This window comes from Carcharhinus amblyrhynchos, chromosome 9 (genome assembly GCF_965287045.1).
Source record: "Carcharhinus amblyrhynchos chromosome 9, sCarAmb.v2.hapA, whole genome shotgun sequence".
Taxonomy (NCBI): Eukaryota; Metazoa; Chordata; class Chondrichthyes; order Carcharhiniformes; family Carcharhinidae; genus Carcharhinus; species Carcharhinus amblyrhynchos.
The window spans coordinates 67,045,380-67,062,974 of record NC_137332.1 but is presented as its reverse complement, the minus strand read 5'-3'; the positions used below and the strand labels follow the sequence as shown (position 1 = coordinate 67,062,974).

The 17,595-nt window shown below is 42.7% G+C and overlaps 1 protein-coding gene across 1 annotated transcript in view; it reads left to right on the top strand.

The window, feature by feature from the left end:
• LOC145348576 (regulator of G-protein signaling 21-like) overlaps positions 1–17,595 on the top strand; it is a 34,211-nt gene that overhangs the window by 12,083 nt on the left and 4,533 nt on the right. The window contains exons 2-3 of the mRNA XM_080196765.1: positions 8,500–8,610; positions 9,114–9,280. Of these exons, the coding sequence (XP_080052891.1) occupies positions 8,500–8,610; positions 9,114–9,280 (278 nt within the window). The remainder of the gene's footprint in view (positions 1–8,499; positions 8,611–9,113; positions 9,281–17,595) is intronic.

Sequence of the window (17,595 nt, the reverse complement as noted above, 5' to 3'; positions counted from 1 at the left end):
TGACTGTGAAAAAGGTCAAAAAATGCTCTCACTAGCAAATAAAGCAGTTGTGCTTTAGTTTTAATTTCAGCAACTGGCATGGATCTGATTATCAATAACCTTGGTGGATTTCTCTCCTCCCTAACCCAAGCGCATTAAAACAAACGGCATCATCCCAGATGCTGCCCCTGTTCACAGTCAACTCAAATCAGGATTCAAACTTGGGATCTTCCAAGTCAATGTGGCTCAGTGGTAAAGCAGAATGTAACTGACTTGCTGAAGCATGGGCAAGTTCTCTGGAACTTTCTCTAGTTGCACGTTAGTTAGTATCCAATTCAATAAAGTCTAAGATTTAAAGCTGATAGGCAGCATGGCAGCACTGCTGCCTCACAGTGCCAGGGACCCACATTCAATTCTGGCCTTGGGTGATTGTGCAAACTTCACACAGACATTCTCCACGTGTCTGCGCAGGTTTCCTCAGGGTGCTCCAGTTTCCTCCTGCAGTCCAAGATATGCAGCTTTGGTGGATTGGCCATGCTAAACTGCACCTTAGTGTGACAGGGACTAGCAGGGTAAATAAGTGGAGTTATGGGGTTAGGGCCTGGTTGGGATTGTGATCAGTGCAGACTCGAGCCGAATGGTCTCTGCACTGTAGAAATTCTATGATTCTGTGAAGCACTTGGATTTCAGGACTTAGTTTCTTGAAAAGTCAACAACAAAGACAAAATGGAAGGTAACTTTGAAAGAAAAACAAATACCTGTAAAGCAGTCGCTCAGTAGCAGCAGTGTGTACTAGCTACAATATGCAATGCAACCATTCACCAAAAATCCTTAGACAGCACCTTCCAAACCCATGACCACTTCCATCTAGAAGGATAAGGGCAGCAGATATATGGGAATACCACCACCTGCAAGTTCCTCTCCAAGCCACTCACCATCCTGACTTGGAAATATATTGCCATTCCTTCACAGTTCCAGGGTCAAAATCTTGGAATTCCCTCCATAATGGCTTTGTGCATCAACCCGCAGAACATAGACTACAGCAATTCAAGAAGGCAGCTCACCACCATCTTCTCAAGGGCAACTAGGAATGAGCAATAAATGCTGGCCAGCTAGCGATGCCCATGTCCCACAAATGAACGAAAAAAAAGGCAAAATTTAATCCAGAATATTTTAGAAATTGTGGATTTTTAAATTGTTTCATTAGGTCATCTGTTGCCTTGGGCTTAAATGAACTGCCTGTCCCTATTCTTATGCAGACGTTATTCAATTCTGCATTGTAATCTCAGTATTAGTGTTATTCCTCGGAATTCCAAGAATATAATTTTAAATGAGAGTCCTTTATATAGAGGTTGACATTAAGTCAAGTCATCAAGATTTGTAAAATAATTTTGATGATGGATGATACAAATGCGTTCTGACTAAGCTAGAATCAACTAAAACCACAGTCACTTATTGAATACATTTTGGAGCATGTGAAACAAAATAACACAACCACAGGCCAATCAATTAACTAATATAGAGGCAAAATGATTCAGATAATGGAAATCTGAAATAGTAACACAACATGGTAGAAATGCAGAGCAGGCCAGGTAGCATTTCATAGAATCAAAGAATCCCAGTAGTGCAGAAGGAGGCCCATCGAGTCTGCACCAACCACTATCCCATCCAGGCTCTATTCCTGTAACCCCCACGTATTTACCATGTTAATTCCCTGGCACTAGGGTCAATCGAGCATGGCCAATCAACTTAACCCACACATCTTTGGATTGTGGGAGGAAATCGGAGCACCCGGAGGAAATCCACACAGACGCGGAGAGAACGTGCAAATTCCACACAGACAGTGACCGGAGGCCTGAATCGAACCCAGCTCCCTGGCACTGTGAGGCAGCAGTGCTAACCGATGGTGTCACCATGCCATCCCAAGATAGAAACAGAGTTAACAGGTGGAAATTCTCCTGCCAGTGAGATTTTCTGGTCCTACTGAGGTAGATGGAATTTTGACTAGTTCGCCACATATTCTGGCCTTGACCCCCTGCCTTGACAGGACCATAAAACTCTACTCCCACTTCAGGTCAACGATCTTTCATCAGCGATCTAACATACTCAGACCACTCTGCAAGACCAGAGATGTTAAGAGCCGGATTTTCCTTGCTGCTTGAGGCATGTTTCATGGTGGCAGAGATGGCCGGGGGTAGAATTTTCTGCTCCTTCTGCTTTGCCATTGTTCCCACATATCACCACCCTGGAGCACGCAGCAGGGATTCGCCATTAGCAGGACCGGAACATTCCGTCGGTGGGAACATAGTCAGGTTTTTACTTCTGATCTGAAAGAAAGTGATTTCTTTCAAAGCAAAAATGAGAACAAATTTGATCACTATATCCTGCATCTGTTTCCAAAGCATTGCTTCCCACGACAAATCTGTTTGCACTTGTGGTGGGTGTCGAGGAAATGTTATATTAGTTATTAGCGGTTTGTATTTATATATTGAATATTTGAATATCGCACTGGGAGGAATTCTCCCATCCCACCCACCATGGGAAACATAGCAGACAGGGAGTGGACCACACAAAGCTCTATAGACCTCGGGCGGGATGCTCCAGTTTTGGGGCGAGCGCAGCCAGAGAATCCCACCCATTATTTTTCATTATAGAAGCTGACATGAGATTTGGAAGTGTAAATGGATATAGTACCTCTTAATAATTTGATTCTGACTCTAATACCCAAGCCTGGAGATAACACAATGGGCCCGATTTTACCATCGCATTGCGCCCTTTTTCGGGTGCGAAAGTTGGTAGAGTTGGGCATGAGATGAGTAATATGATCTGTACCTGCCTCTGCGCCGGTTCCCTCTTTACCAAGGCTCGAAAATGGCTGTGACTGGGACTGCATCCAAAATAATCGCGACGGCCATTTGCATTCATTTAAATTGACTCAATGGGCTGCACATCCAACCTTACTGGCACTTCCCCCTGTACCACCATGTTTGCCCATCCAGAGTTGGCGCAAAACAGATGCACTCCACAAAAGTCCAATTTGGGCATTCCAGTCAGAGAGGAGGTAAGTGCTGAGCGTCCGCCCTCTGATGATCAATCTCTGCTTGAGATCAATGTGGGGCTGGGGGGCAGGGGGAGTGGGTGGAGAGGAGATTGAGAGTCTGACGGCTGTCTACTTGAGATCAATGGGGGGAAGAGAGGGTCCGCTGCCACTCTGCCTGAGATCAGTGGGGGAAGGGATCCACAATCGGTCTGGGTGGCAGAAGGGGTAAGGGGGATAAGCGGGTCAGTAATATTGTGGAGGAGGGCCAATGTCTGTGGAGGCCAGGGGGAGGCATTATCCAGCCCAGGAGCGATGTGACAGGGGAGCCGCATTCTACCATTTTCTACCATTCAACTTTTGTTTTCTGCACGTGCTCAGTTGGAGGCGCCAATTGGAGTTGGGGAATTTTGGGTGCGTTAAGTCTGTCCACAGGCACGTACAGCGCAATTCAGAATGGCTGATATTTTTGAAGGCTGAGTGTGTATGGGGGTGCCTGAAAACAGGTCTGAAATTCGAATCTGAAACACCCCCAGTTTCAAGTCAGCCCAGCACTTAGAATCAAAATAGTAAATCAAGGCCCAATGAGTGCATTGGGCCATTTCTTGTTGTCAAAATAGTTCTCACCCTTATGAGTAAATAGTACAGCAATCTGAGTATTGTTTGTAGTGAATTTCAGCTTTAGCTCAGTTGGTAGCAGTTTTGTCTCTGCGTTGTAAGGTGCTGGATTCAAGACCCAGGTAAAAATCAAGGTTGACATTCCAGTGCAGTACTGAATGAGTTTTTTGCACAGTTGGAAATGCCAGCTTTCAGACAAGGCCTATCTGTATGCATAGAACATAGAACACTACAGCACAAACAGGCCCTTCGGCCCACAAGTTGCACCAATCACATCTATGCCTACCAAGCCATAAAACTATCTGTAACTCCCAATCCCATTAGATCCCATATACTCATCCAGAAGTTTTTTAAAAGACCCCAGCGAGTTCGCCTCTACCACCACCGATGGCAGCCGATTCCACTCACTCACCACCCTCTGAGTGAAAAACGTACCCCTAACATCTCCTCTGTACTTGCTTCCCAGCACCTTAAACCTGTGTCCTCTCATAGCCACCATTTCAGCCTTGGGGAATAGCCTCTGAGAATCCACCCTATCTATTCCTCTCAACATTTTATAAACCTCTACCAGGCCGCTTCTCAACCTTCGTCTCTCCAAGGAGAAGAGACCTAGCTCCCTCAACCTATCTTCATAAGGCATGCCTCCCAATCCAGGCAACATCATTGTAAATCTCCTCTACACTCTCTCAATAGCTTCCACATCCTTCCTGTAGTGAGGTGACCAGAACTGCACACGGTACTCCAAGTGGGGTCTGACAAGGGTCTTATAAAGTTGCAGCATTACCTCCCATAGGTTAATGTAAAAGATCCCATGACACACAAAGAAGAACAAAGAAAAGTACAGCAAGGAACAGGCTTTTCAGCCCTCCAAGCCCATGCTGATGATGATGCCCTAAATAAACTACAAAAAAAAAACCTTCTGCCCTTACTCTGAACATATCCCTCTATTCATGTACCACCCAGATGTCTCTTAACTATTGCTAATGTGCCTGCTTCCCAACCTCCTCTGGCAGCACATTCCAGGCACCCACCCCTCCCTATTCATCTCCCTTAAACTATCCCCCTCTCACTTTGAACCTATGCCCCCTTGTAATGGGTAATTCCATCCTGGGAAAAAAAATTTTGATTATTCACCCTGTCTATGCCCCTCATAATTTTGTAGACAATGTTTAAGAAGAACAGGGAAGTGCCCTCATCCATATTTATCCCTCAATCTATATCAGTAATGGGCAATATGCAGGCCAGGAGTCACATGTGGCCTACCTGGGTTCTGATGCAGCTCACAAGACACTTTTGACTGTTCCCCATGTGCAGTGTTGCCATATTCTACTGATTTCCATCCACATTGTCTTTTTCCCACCTGTATGACTAAAGTGATACTCATGTAAAACAAGGACAAGTGAAGTGAGGAGCACACTAATTGCACCCAACATTGGCTGTGAGAGCCATACATTCAAGGTGTAAATATTTCTTTTGTTTTTACCACTTGAAGTTGATAATAGTTCCATTAATATATAAATTATTAAGAACTTTCCATAACTCACTATGAAATATTAGGCATGCATTAAATATATTTAATCTTATTTATGGATTCATAGTTAGTGAACCAGCCCAATTTCAATCCTGCGACCCATTGAGGAGGAGAGCCACTCATGCTACCCACTCATTAGCCTAGATTGCCTATCACTGATCTATATTGTAAAAACAGATTAGCTGACTATTACCACACTGCTATTTGTGGGAGTTTGCTATGTGTAAACTGCTTGCTGCATTTCCCTCATTGAAAAAATTACCTTCCTAATCAAATGTTGCACCTGCATGCTAACATTTTGTGATTCCTGTACAAGGACACCCAGCTCCTTCTGAACTTCAGAGTTCTGCAATCTCTCTCCATTTAAAAATTATGCTAATTTTCTATTTTTCCTCGCAAGCTGGACACATTCACATTTTGCTAATATTATATTCCATCTGCCAAATTATTGCCCACTCAATTAGCTATCTCTGTTTCTTTGCATATGTCATTGATTTTCATGATCTGTTCTCATACCTATCTTTGTGTCATCAGCAAACCTAGCAATCATATATTTAGTCTCTTCATACAGGACATTGATATAAGTTGTAATTAACTGAAGCCCCAGCACTGATTCCTGCGACACTGCAATAGTCACATCTTGCCAACCCAGAAATGACCCATATTTGCCTACTCTCTGTTTAAGGCCCTCTCTGCTGCCATGCTTAGACATCTCGCCAAAAGACTGGTGCCCACATGGTTCAGGTGAAAACCTTCCCAATGGCAGAGCTCCCACTTTCCCAGTCCTGGTGACAGTGTCCCATAAATTGAAACCCATTTCTCTCACACCATTTTCAGAGCTATGCATTGAACTCTATGATCTTATTTACTCTGCATCAATTTGTCTGTGGCTCAGAACCTTGAAGGATCTGCTTTTTAATTCAGCCCCTAGCCGCTTTTACTCACTCAGCAGAATCTTGTTCCTAGTTCTATCTATGTCCTTTGTGTGAGAAGAGCATTAGCCTATCATTAATCAAAATTCAATAGCAGTCGTAACTATAGCGAATTAGACCTCTAACATAGCTTTTACTTTCATTCCTCTGTTGTCAAATATTGTACTTTCAGCTGCCTAGGTTTTAAGTGCCTAAGTTCCTTCCTGAAACCTCTCCCCCACACCTTTGAACTGCCATTTTGACCAAGTTTTTGGTTGTCTATCTTAGTGAGAGGGATTCTCACCCCAAGGCCAGAAAACCCCATCCAATGTCTGTGTCCTGCCCATTATGATTCCCATGGCAGGCGGGACAGGGAAGTTCCATGCAATGGGATGAATTTTACCGTCATGACTATCAGGTGAATCAGAGCGGGCAAGGGGCAGACCATGGAAAAGTCCATTGACCTCCAGCAGGATTTTCCAGTTTCGCAGCGTGTGAGGCCGGACAATTCCGTCCAATATCTCAATTGGTGGCACAATGTCAAATTTTGTTTGAGGATGTTCCAGTGAAGTGCCTTTGGATGTTTGCTCCATTAAAGGTGCTGTATGAATGCAATGTCTTGTTGTAAAAAGCACTACATAATTGCAGCCATGTGTTGCGCACATGGCAAGATACTGGCCTGCTTCAGTAAAATAAAATGTCCTTAATGTGAAAACACCCATCAGCATTTTGAAGTGTGGAGCTTCCATGAGATAATAGCTGATCTGATTCTGGCCTTAACACAAATTTCCTGATCCTCCCACCACACACACCACCCCCGCCATAAACCTAGACCCCCTTGTAGTTCAAACATTTGCCTTATCCAGGCTTGAATATATTTAATGACCCAGTTTCCACTGATTTGTGGGATAGGGAATTCCTAAGATTCATGATCCTCTGAGAGAAAAAATTCTTCCTCGTCTAACCTGAAATGGGAGGTCCCTAATTCTGAACGATGCCATCTTGATTTGGATACTGGAAATATCCTCTCACTGTTTACCCTGTCAACCCCCTTTGAACCTTATCAGTAAGATCAAATCTCATTCCTTAAAACTCCAGTGATCGTAGGTCCAGCCTGCTCAAGCTTTCCTCATCAGGCAGCACTTGCACGTGAGGAATCAACCTTCTCTAAATTGTCTCCAATGCAAGTATATCCCTCTCTAAATAACAAAGCCAAACCTGTATACAATAATTTAGGTGTGGTACAATTATAACAAGACTTCACTACTTTTATGCTCCATTCCCAATTAAGGGTAACATTTCGTTTTCCTTCCCAATTGCTTGTTAGATCTGCCTGCTAACTTGCTGAGATTCATATACAAGGGCACCCAGGTTGCACTGCACTGCAGCATTACGTCATCTCTCTTCATTTAAATAACATTCGACTTTTCTATCCTTCCCACCTTATACTCCATCTGCCAAATTTTGGCCCATTCATTTAACCTCTCCATGTCCCTTTGTAGATTCGTTGTGTCCTCCTTACAACTCACTTTTTTGTACCATCAGCAAATTTGTCTACAATACACTCTGTCTCTTTATCCAGGTCGTTAATATCGTTTCTAAACAGTGAAGTCTCCTTCAATGGTCCATGTGACAGTCCACTAGTTTCAGGTCAACTGAAGCAGTTTGGGAACATTAGGCTGAATGGTCTGTTTCTGTGAATTGTACCTTCATGCAATCATTTATTATTTACATTAAAAAAACGTTTAAAATCTGGTCTTGTGAAACTGGACGGTCATCGCTACATAGAAACTGTGAAACATGTCTGCTTCCTTCAGGCACATTTTGAAAACAGATAGGCCAAAATCTTCCCTCCTCCTTCATTTTCCAGTGACGGTGACAGTGAATGAAGTTTTGTCTGGGACGCCAGAGTTTCCCTTGTCGCTCACAACAGGCGGACAAGACCGGAGAATTCAGCCCCTTTCCAGTCCCACCCACTGCGAGAATCATCGCAGGCAGGATGGAGAATTTGATGGACCGGTAAAATGTCTGTCGACATCTGGTGGCAATTTCCACCAGGACCCAAAGATTCTGTCCCGAATGTGGCACTTCGATTCTTAAAAGCTGATTTGTTATTTAATTTGACAATTGTCGAATTAAGGGTTTGAAAACTAAATGAATTGAACTTTTACACCAGCAGAAACCTATCACTTCAGGAATCAGAGGAAAGTCAAGATGCCAGTAAAGTGAGTTAATAGTCATTTTCTTTTTAAAATGAGTCATTCATTTTCACAAAAATACAGCATGAACAATCAATGACCTTATTGTTCTACAGAATGCAATACAATATAAATGATATAACCTGAATATATCAGTAATCTGTTACCAGTGAGAGAGATCCACTGATCACAATCCCGTCACTTCATGTTGTATTTACTCCAAAGGAAATGCTGGCGAGCTGACAATGCTTAGGAATTGTTCTTGTTTCCATAGACCAACACCTGAAGAGGCAATGCTATGGTCTGAGTCTATTGATAAGCTGCTGTCTCAGAAAGGTAAAGCCACATTTTACTGTACAGTGCAGTTGTGGTGAACATGTTTTATTCTCTATACCTTGTTCTCTTATGTCGGTCATTGAAAGACATTTTCTTGACGTATGTGGGGATAATCTTCTACTACCTCTTCCATTGACTATTCCACCCGAAACTGAAAACCTGAAATCTAAAGCGGAAAAGATTCACCTTCCCCATGGACGCTGCCAGACCTGCCGTATCATAGAATCATAAACTAGAAGGATAGCATCCCTACAGGAGGCCATTAGGCCCATCAAACCTGCACCAATAACAATCCCACCCAGGCCTTACCCTGTAACCCCATGTATTTACACTGCTAATCTCCTAACATGGTCAATCAACCTAATCTGCATGTATTTGGATTGTCGGAGGAAACCGGAGCACCCAGAGGAAACTTCCAGCATTTTGTGTTTTCCCATTCTCGGTTTTGTAAGAGCCAGCCCATGTTTTCAAAGGTCTGTTCAATGTCCATTCCTCTTTCTCAGCTGGCCTCGCTGCTTTCAGAAACTTCCTCCGGAATGAATTCAGTGAAGAGAACATTGACTTCTGGCTGGCCTGTGAGGACTACAAGAAAATCAAAACTCCTACAAAACTAGCTTCCGAGGCCAAGAAGATTTATTCTCAATTTATTAAAGTTGAGGCCCCCAAAGAAGTATGGAATTTTTGTTGTTATTATTTTAAGATTAATTTGAGTTTATGGTTACACCTATCATTGAAATGAAACCTGGGAGAACTTTCCCAAAATGTTTTGAAATCTCAATTTTCATATTCAAACATATCCATGGCCTTGCTCATCCTATTGATACAATAATCCATGATAAACATAACTGTCATTTGAAAAACTATCGGCCAGTCATTGAGTGTATTTAAAACAGAGATAGACAGATTCTTGATTGGTGAGGGTTATGGGGAGAAGGTAGGAGAATGGGGTTGAGAAGCTTATCAGCCATGATTGAATGATGGAGCAGATGCGATGGGCTGAACAGCCTAATTCCACTCCTATATCTAATGGTCTTATGGTCAAATAAACGAGTGATTTTTTTTTAAACACAAATCATATATAAATAAGATAAAAGCAAAATACTGGAGATGTTGGAATCTGAAACAAAAGCAGAAAATGCAGGAAAATCTCAACAGGCCTGACAGCATCAGAGAGAGAATAGAGCCAACATTTTGAGTCTGAATCACCCTTCATCAGAACTGAGAGTAAAGAGAATCAGCAGAGATTTATGCTATGAAGATGGACTATAGTTGGACAAAGGGGATGTAAACAAGGATGAAGAAAGCTAAGAAAGGTACTAGAAGTATCCATTAAGTGATCAGAATGTGTGAATGGCAGAACAAAGGTAGGGATGGTTAAGGAACTGCCTGACTAATTTATAGCTAATTACTTCAGTTCTCTGATGAAGTAGAATTGTAAGTTCCCTATAGTGCAGAAAGAAGCCATTTGGCTCACTGAGCCTGCACCAACAATAGTCCCACCCAAGCCCCATTCTTGTAACCTCAGGAATTTACCGTGCTGAATCTCTGACACTAAGGGGCAATTTAGCATGGCTAATCCAGCTAACCTGAGGAAACCAGAGCATGTGGAGAAAACCCATGCAGACATGGGGGGAACATGCAAACTCCACACAGACAGCCAACCAAGGCCGGAATTGAACCGGTCCCTGGCACTGTGAGGCAGCAATGCTGACCACTGTGCCATCATGCTGTCCAGTAGCAGTAGAGTTGTTGACGGTAAACAGGTTGATGTGTATCTGAACTTTCGATAAGTGTTTGAGAAAATGTCACATAATAGACTTGCTAGTAAGATTCAGTTCCATGGAATTAAAGGGACAGTGGTAAGCACAGATCCAAAATTGACTGAAGAATAAAAAGCAAAAAGGGGCAATAATCATTTGTTTTTTCAGACTGGAGGGAAGTATAATAGTGTTGTTACTCAAGGGTCAGTATTAGATCTACTACACTTTTTGCTTTTCAGAACAAGAGACACTGGCTGGAATTCTCCAGCTGTTCATCCCAGCGGGATTCTCTGGTCCTGCCTGCGGTGCACCCTCTGTCGCAGGTTTCCTGGTGGAATGGGGTGGCTTTAATGGGACATCCCAGTGACAGTAGCAGGACCAGAGGACAACACCACCAGTGAACGCTACAGTGTCTCCCACTCCTGAGAAAAACACTGAGGGGAGGCCAGAAAACCTCACCCACAAATTTGAAGTAAAATTCATCAACTCTTGTGATGTTGCAATAAAACTCTGAAATCTCGGGATTTTGCTCAGGCATTCAAAAAAACATCTTTCCTAGGCTGCTACATCCTTCTCCTCTCCTAGATGGATCATATGCCAAGGCTCCTTGGGCAACACTTTCCAAACCTACAAATGGTAACAAGAACAAGGGCAGCAGACACATGGGAACACAACCACTTGGAAGTTCCCCTCCAAGTCACACACTATCTTGGCTTGGAACCATATTGCTGTTCCTTCACTGTCGCTGGGTCAAAAACCTGAAATTCCTTCCCTGACAACACTGTGGGTGTACCTACACCATATGGCCTGCATCAGTTCAAGAAGTTAGCTCATTACTACTATGTTGAGGGCAATTAGGGATGGGCTATAAACGCTGGCCTAGCCAGTGAAGCCCACATCCCGGAAATGAGTTTTTAAAATTACAGACAGAATCCCAGATTGTCAGTTAGGCTGGTTTTCAGGTGCAGACTTCAAGTACACACTGGGTGTATCAGGCTGAGCCGGTGTCAGAGCAGAGTAATGTTGTTACTGATGGCTGGAATGCTGTGACCAGGAGGAGGAATGTGGCCCAAGTGAGGGAAGAATGCAAACAGCCTTTTGTACACTATGGGCTTATTTTAATGGCCAGGGTGGAAAGGCATGGGCAGCCCCACTGCCTGGACCATTTCTACAGGACACAGTGCAATTCAATGCATGTCAGGCAATTAACTGTTTGACAAACAATAACACCAAAGGCTGGGATGAAAGAGTCATTAAACAAATTAAACATTCAGAAGACTTTGGTGTAAACAAAACTGACAACTTTAATGAAGTTTACTGCATGTGAGAAACTTCAGTAAATCAATTTTTATTGCCCTCCCTAAAAAGCCCAGAGCGATCGAATGTAAACTCCATTGCACTATTAATGTGATGAGTCACATTAATATGATCCTTCTTTGAGAACGATGAATAGGGCCAAGATAAAGCCAGACATTTCAGCTCTACAATGTGGTTTTGTAGAAGGTAGAAGAATGAGAAATGCTATTTTTATTGTACGCATGCTGTCAGAAAGAGCCTTAGAGATTAAAAAGATGAATCCTAATGTTTATTGATTTCATTGAGGCATTTGATGAAGTGAAACATGAAGAATTGATGAACCTGTTATAGTCTCTTGATCTCAAAGATCTTAGCGATAACAAATCTATATTGGAGAAGAAAACAGCAGCAGTAAAAGTTGAGATTGATCTATGTGATTTTATAAAGATTAGAAGAAGTGTCAGATAGAGGAGTGTTTTCTTCTCAGATTTATACAATTTATATAGTGAAAATATTCTTCGAGAAGTTGAAGAACTTCCCAGATTGTTTGATGGAGTTGCAACTTTAATAGTATAATATACGACAATTACACCATTGGCAACTCTGAAGATTTTTGGATGGGATAGTGAGTAAGTGAGAAGAAAGGGCTGAGCTTCAACTGTATTAAAATTAACTGTCTTGTCGAGTCCAAAAGGAAAACCGTATAAAAAAGTAAAATCACAATGAAGAATGAGATCTAAAACAAGGAGACAGATTTTATTCCCCAGGAAGCAAATTACAGCAGACATGAAGTGTAATCTAGAATTAAGATCGTGGATTGGAATAACCAAAGGTGCCTTTTAAAAAATGAAAAAGATTATTATCAACTTAAAATTAGCAGGAAAACAAAGCTAAGAGTCCTGGAATGCTACGTCACAACAATTTTGACACACAGAAGTGAGTGTTAGCTGTTCCGTGGAACTCTGCAGAGAAGAATTGACGTTGTTAAAGTTAAGGTGTTTGAGGTGAATAGTGAAGGTATTTTGGATAAGATATCTTGTTCCAGACACTCACTACACAGAGGGTGGTCAGCGTCTGGAACAAGCTGCCAGAGGTAGTCGTAGAGATGGGTACAATTTTGTCTTTTAAAAAGCATTTAGATAGTTACATGGGTATGATGGATATAGAGGGGTATGGGCCAAATGTGGGCAATTGGAGTTAGTTTAGGGGTTTTAAAAGAAGTGCGGCATGGACAAGTTGGGCTGAAGGGCCTATTTCCATGCTGTAAACTCTATGACTCTAAGTCACACTACTAATGAAGGGGTGTGAGTAAAATCTGAGGCCTGAAAAACTCTGCTGACTGAGATCACGAAGAGACAGTTGGAATTTCATGAGTGTGTAGTGAAAAGAAATCATGATTTGGAAAGTCTGATGCCAATTGGAAAGATCAATGATAAAAGAGATCATGGTAAATAACGAATGATCTTTCCAAAAAGTCTCACAAAATGGGGGATGAAATTAACACCAACAAAAATAATCCACATCTCCAGAGTGAGATTAACATAGAGGTCTATGATTGCCAATGCCCTCTTATAGCATGGCACCTGAAAAGAGAGAGAGAAATGCCAGAGGTTGAACCCATCTAAGGATGGAGATCATGCCTCCGAGAACTATCAATCAATCAGAGGGCTGGGAACTCTTCGGTCCCAGCAGTGCCACTGAGACTGGTGGCCATTGCTGGGACTGCAACCAACCTGGACCAGCCACAGTGGAGAAGCTCCAGGGTGAAAGAGTCAGGCTCACTGAGGCTAATCAGGCAAGCTGGAGGGTGGCGTGGTGGATGATAGTTGTGAAGGACATGTGGTTGTTTCAGCGGTGCACAGCTTTGTCACTGAGGTGGCTCTTCATGAGTCACAGAGTGCCAGATCAAGATGGAACTTCCAAACCCACAAATTTTTACTAGGCCTCAACCCATGTGTTGTAGTGCCCTCCCTTCCCCCTGCTGCTGGCAGAATGCTGAAGAGCCTCAATTGGCCTCCTTGACCTTCCACAGCCCTGAGTAAATTGCAGGTATTTGGGAAGGTGACAAACATTCCATCTCTCAAGTTCCCTCTTGATTCTACGGCTCACAAACACATTCTCTTAGCGAGAGGCAGGAACTGCAAGGTCAAAGGCAGGGGCTGCAGCAGAGTGTCACCTGCCTTCTGACCCACTCTCCCACAGAGTACATCACACTATTGTCCCTCAGTCCTCTCATATACATGACCAGGAACAAAGGGAAGTTCTCATTCTAACAGGTGCAGGTTAGGACCAAGAAGTCCAGGATTGAGAATGACCAGAATACAGCCACAGGCAATCAGTCAGCTTTTTGTCCTCAACAACATAGAGATGTGATTAAAAACTTTAATCATCTAAGACCTCTAAACACTGGAAGAATTTTTGGGTTCTATTTAAATCTATCAAGTTTAATTGATTTTAATTGATTTGCAGCCTGCAGGTGTAATTGCTTGCTGCTGAGTTCAGAGCTAGCTATCGGTATATTGGCATGAAAAAGGTAGGTGCACAAGAAAGAATTAAATGAACAAAGGATATTAGGCTCAAATAGCCTGCTATTTAGAATGCACAATGGAAGTTTTAATAGCCATTTCCATTGTCCCTTTATATGCACACAATCCACCTGATAACCAACAAGTTGTAATCAGTGTTAGTTGTAACATCCATACATGCATCAATTAGGCTGTTAACTGTTGCTGAATGTAGTCTTTAAGGTTTCATCATATGATACCTCATCTCCAATTCCCAACCAGTAAAGAGCCAATTTATTTTAGTTTTCTTGATATTTTCCATGGAAGATGGAAACAGAGTGGCAATATCACTAGACTAGTATTCTAGATTAATGCTCTGGTGCCCTGATTTCAAATCCCATCATGGATTTGACAGCTGGCAAAATATGAATTAACATAAAGTTAGTCTTGTGACTAATGGTGACTGTGAAACATCCCATGTTATAAAAACCCATCTGGTTCATTAATGTCCTAAAAGGTAGGAAACCTGCCATTCTTTCCTGCTCATATCTGGCCTACATGTAACTCCAGACCCTCAGCAATGCTGTTGACTCTCAACTGCCCTAGCAAGCTATACAATTTAAAGGTAATTCTGGTCTCACTTCCCATTTTTTTTAATTTAATAAACAAATAAAACAGGAGCTGGAATTTTCCATCATCGTGAAAGACTGGGAAATTCCAACTTGGGAGTATGCAAGATCACACGACAGCTCAGTGGTTAGCATTGCTGTCTCACAACGCCAGGGACCTGGGTTCGATTTTGGCCGCAGATGAGTTGTCTGTGGAGTTTTCACATTCTCCCCATGTCTGCGTGTGTTTCCTCTGGGTGCTCTGGCTTCCTCCCACACTCCAAAAATGTGTAGGTTAGATGGATTAGCGGTGTGAATACATGGGGTTATAGGGATTTGGGTCTGGGTAACTCTTTCAAAGAGTTAGTGCAAACTCTGAATGGCCTCTTTCTGCACTGTACGGATTCTATGATATAATCTGTTCATAACAACAATGGAGACAGTGCTACAGAAGTCAGAGGGCCTCTTAGTGGGGCATGCTGCATTGCCAGGTGCTTTCTATTGTCAATATGTTGCTGGGAAGGGCATTCTCATTGATTTTCCCCCACATGCACCAGGAACCTTAGAGTTGGTGTTGCGATAATAACACTCAGCCCTACTGCCTCATTTGGCATGGAGTGTTACTGCAAGAAGCTGATTTTGCTATTGACACAAGTTTTTGACAGGTACGGGGACAGTTATGGCAGTGTGACAGGGAGATGGATCAGAGAAGGGCAAATCTGTGCCAGATTGGAACCAGACTCCTTCATGTTCCATGACATGACAGAAGGCAATGTGGTAGCTTTTGCATCAAGTGTGGATCCTCATCAGATTTCTCTTGTATACTGCCCCATCAAGTTCCTCACCTGATTCCCCTTGAATCAGGCTTGTCTGCAACCTCACCCTCTGGTGAGCTGGCACACAAGCTATTCTTTCCCCTAACTGATGTGCAGCACATTTTTGCCCAGTGACTCCCCTTGTGCAAATCCAGCCTTTAGGTTGCATGGAGTGCCGGTATCTGAACTTTTGTCTGTGTGGATCAGGTGGAGTGCTGGAGCCTTCAAAAGTGCCATGATGCTGCCCTCTTTCCTCCCCTTGGGCTTGCTGTGGATTGGCAGACATCCTGGGCACCTAAAAGCAGCAAGTTAGAAAGAGGAAGGTCAGACATGAGGAAAAGAGGTGGAAAGCAACAGAGACTATGAACATGCCATTTGCAGCTTGTTTGTCATTCTGGATGAGGGTGAGGCAGGTGAGGGTGGGCTGGGAGTTGGGAAGGGGCACAAGGCAGGAGCATACCTTCATTCTCAATGTTTCCAAAGCTATCCCATGATGCCAAGTGCCATGGACTCTGTCACAAGCTCAAGATATGGCAAACATCCTCCCTGTGGGCCTTAGGAGAGACAAACATCACTGACCTTATTTTAAGCTTTCCAATTTATTGATATTTAAATTAGGATTCACTGGAACCAATATGGTGGGCCTGTTGTGTTTAATGGGAGTTTAAGATGAAATATAACATACCGGATATACAGCATATGATTATGATAGGCAGTGACTATCATTCCAGATCAGACAGAGCTGCTGGCACGTATAAACAATTCTTTCATTCTTCTTCTTTCACTTATTTTCTTGGTGCCTCAAGTTTTCATGACTAATGAAGACATGAATCTAACATTAAGAATTTCTGCTCATCACCACCTACATTGAGGTCTCCCAAAGACCATTATACTTGATGGGTTATTAACAGGGTCTGGTTGCCCTATAAAGATTTAGTTTATTTGAAATATCCACTAAAAGTCCTTTATCAAAACCACAAGGTAAAATGCCACCACTAATGTCATTCACCTGCCATTACCTTCTTGAGCCTTTGCACGGTCCTCCTGCCCTTGATCAATCACACGTTTCGTCTTTGCTTATTTCTTCATCCACCCCAGAAACATTCCCTTCTAGCTGACAAGCTATCTCTACGGCATTTCCTTTTTTGTATCTGTCCTAATGTCATTTATTTATTCCCAAAGTTGTTCAGGAGGTTTGTGTATGAGCTGTTTATAACGGTTACCCAGTTTAAGATCCAATTCCTTAATAGACTATTGAACTATTCTATTCTATGTGCACATACTAACTCACATATTTCAGCATACATTTTAATAAAACAATGCTAAATAAAATTCCTAAAACAGCAAACAGTTGTTTCTTTTAAGTATCCCTGCTAAGAACTACAGAGGATCAGAGGGACATTGGGGTGTATGTCCATTGATCCCTGAAGGCAGCAGGACACATAGATAAGGTGCTTAAGAAAGCGTATGGGATTCTTGCCTTTATTAGTCAAGAATATAGAACATAAAAGCAGGGAGGTTATGATAGAGCTGTATAAAACAATGGTTAGGCCACAACCAGAGTACTGTGTGCAGTTCTGGTCGCCACACTATAGGAAGGATCTGATTGCACAAGAAAGAATGCAGAGATGTTCACCAGGATGTTGCCTGGGAGCATTTCAGCTATGAAGTAAGGTTTGTTAGGCTGGGCTATTCTCCTTAGAGCAAAGAAGACTGAGCGGGGACATGATTGAGGTCCGAAATTATGAGGGACATAAATATTGTGGATAGGAGAAAACTTTTCCCCTCAGTAGAAGGGTCAGTAACTAGGGGGCATAGATTTAAGGTAAGGAGTGGTGGGAGATTTAGAAGGGATTTGAGGAAAAGCATTTTTACCCAGAGGGTGGTGGGAATCTGCAAATCACTACCTGAAGAGGTGGTAGAGGTGGGGAGCCTCATAACGTTTAAGAAGCATTTTGATGAGCTTTTGAAATGCCATAGTGTACGAGGCTATGGACCAAAT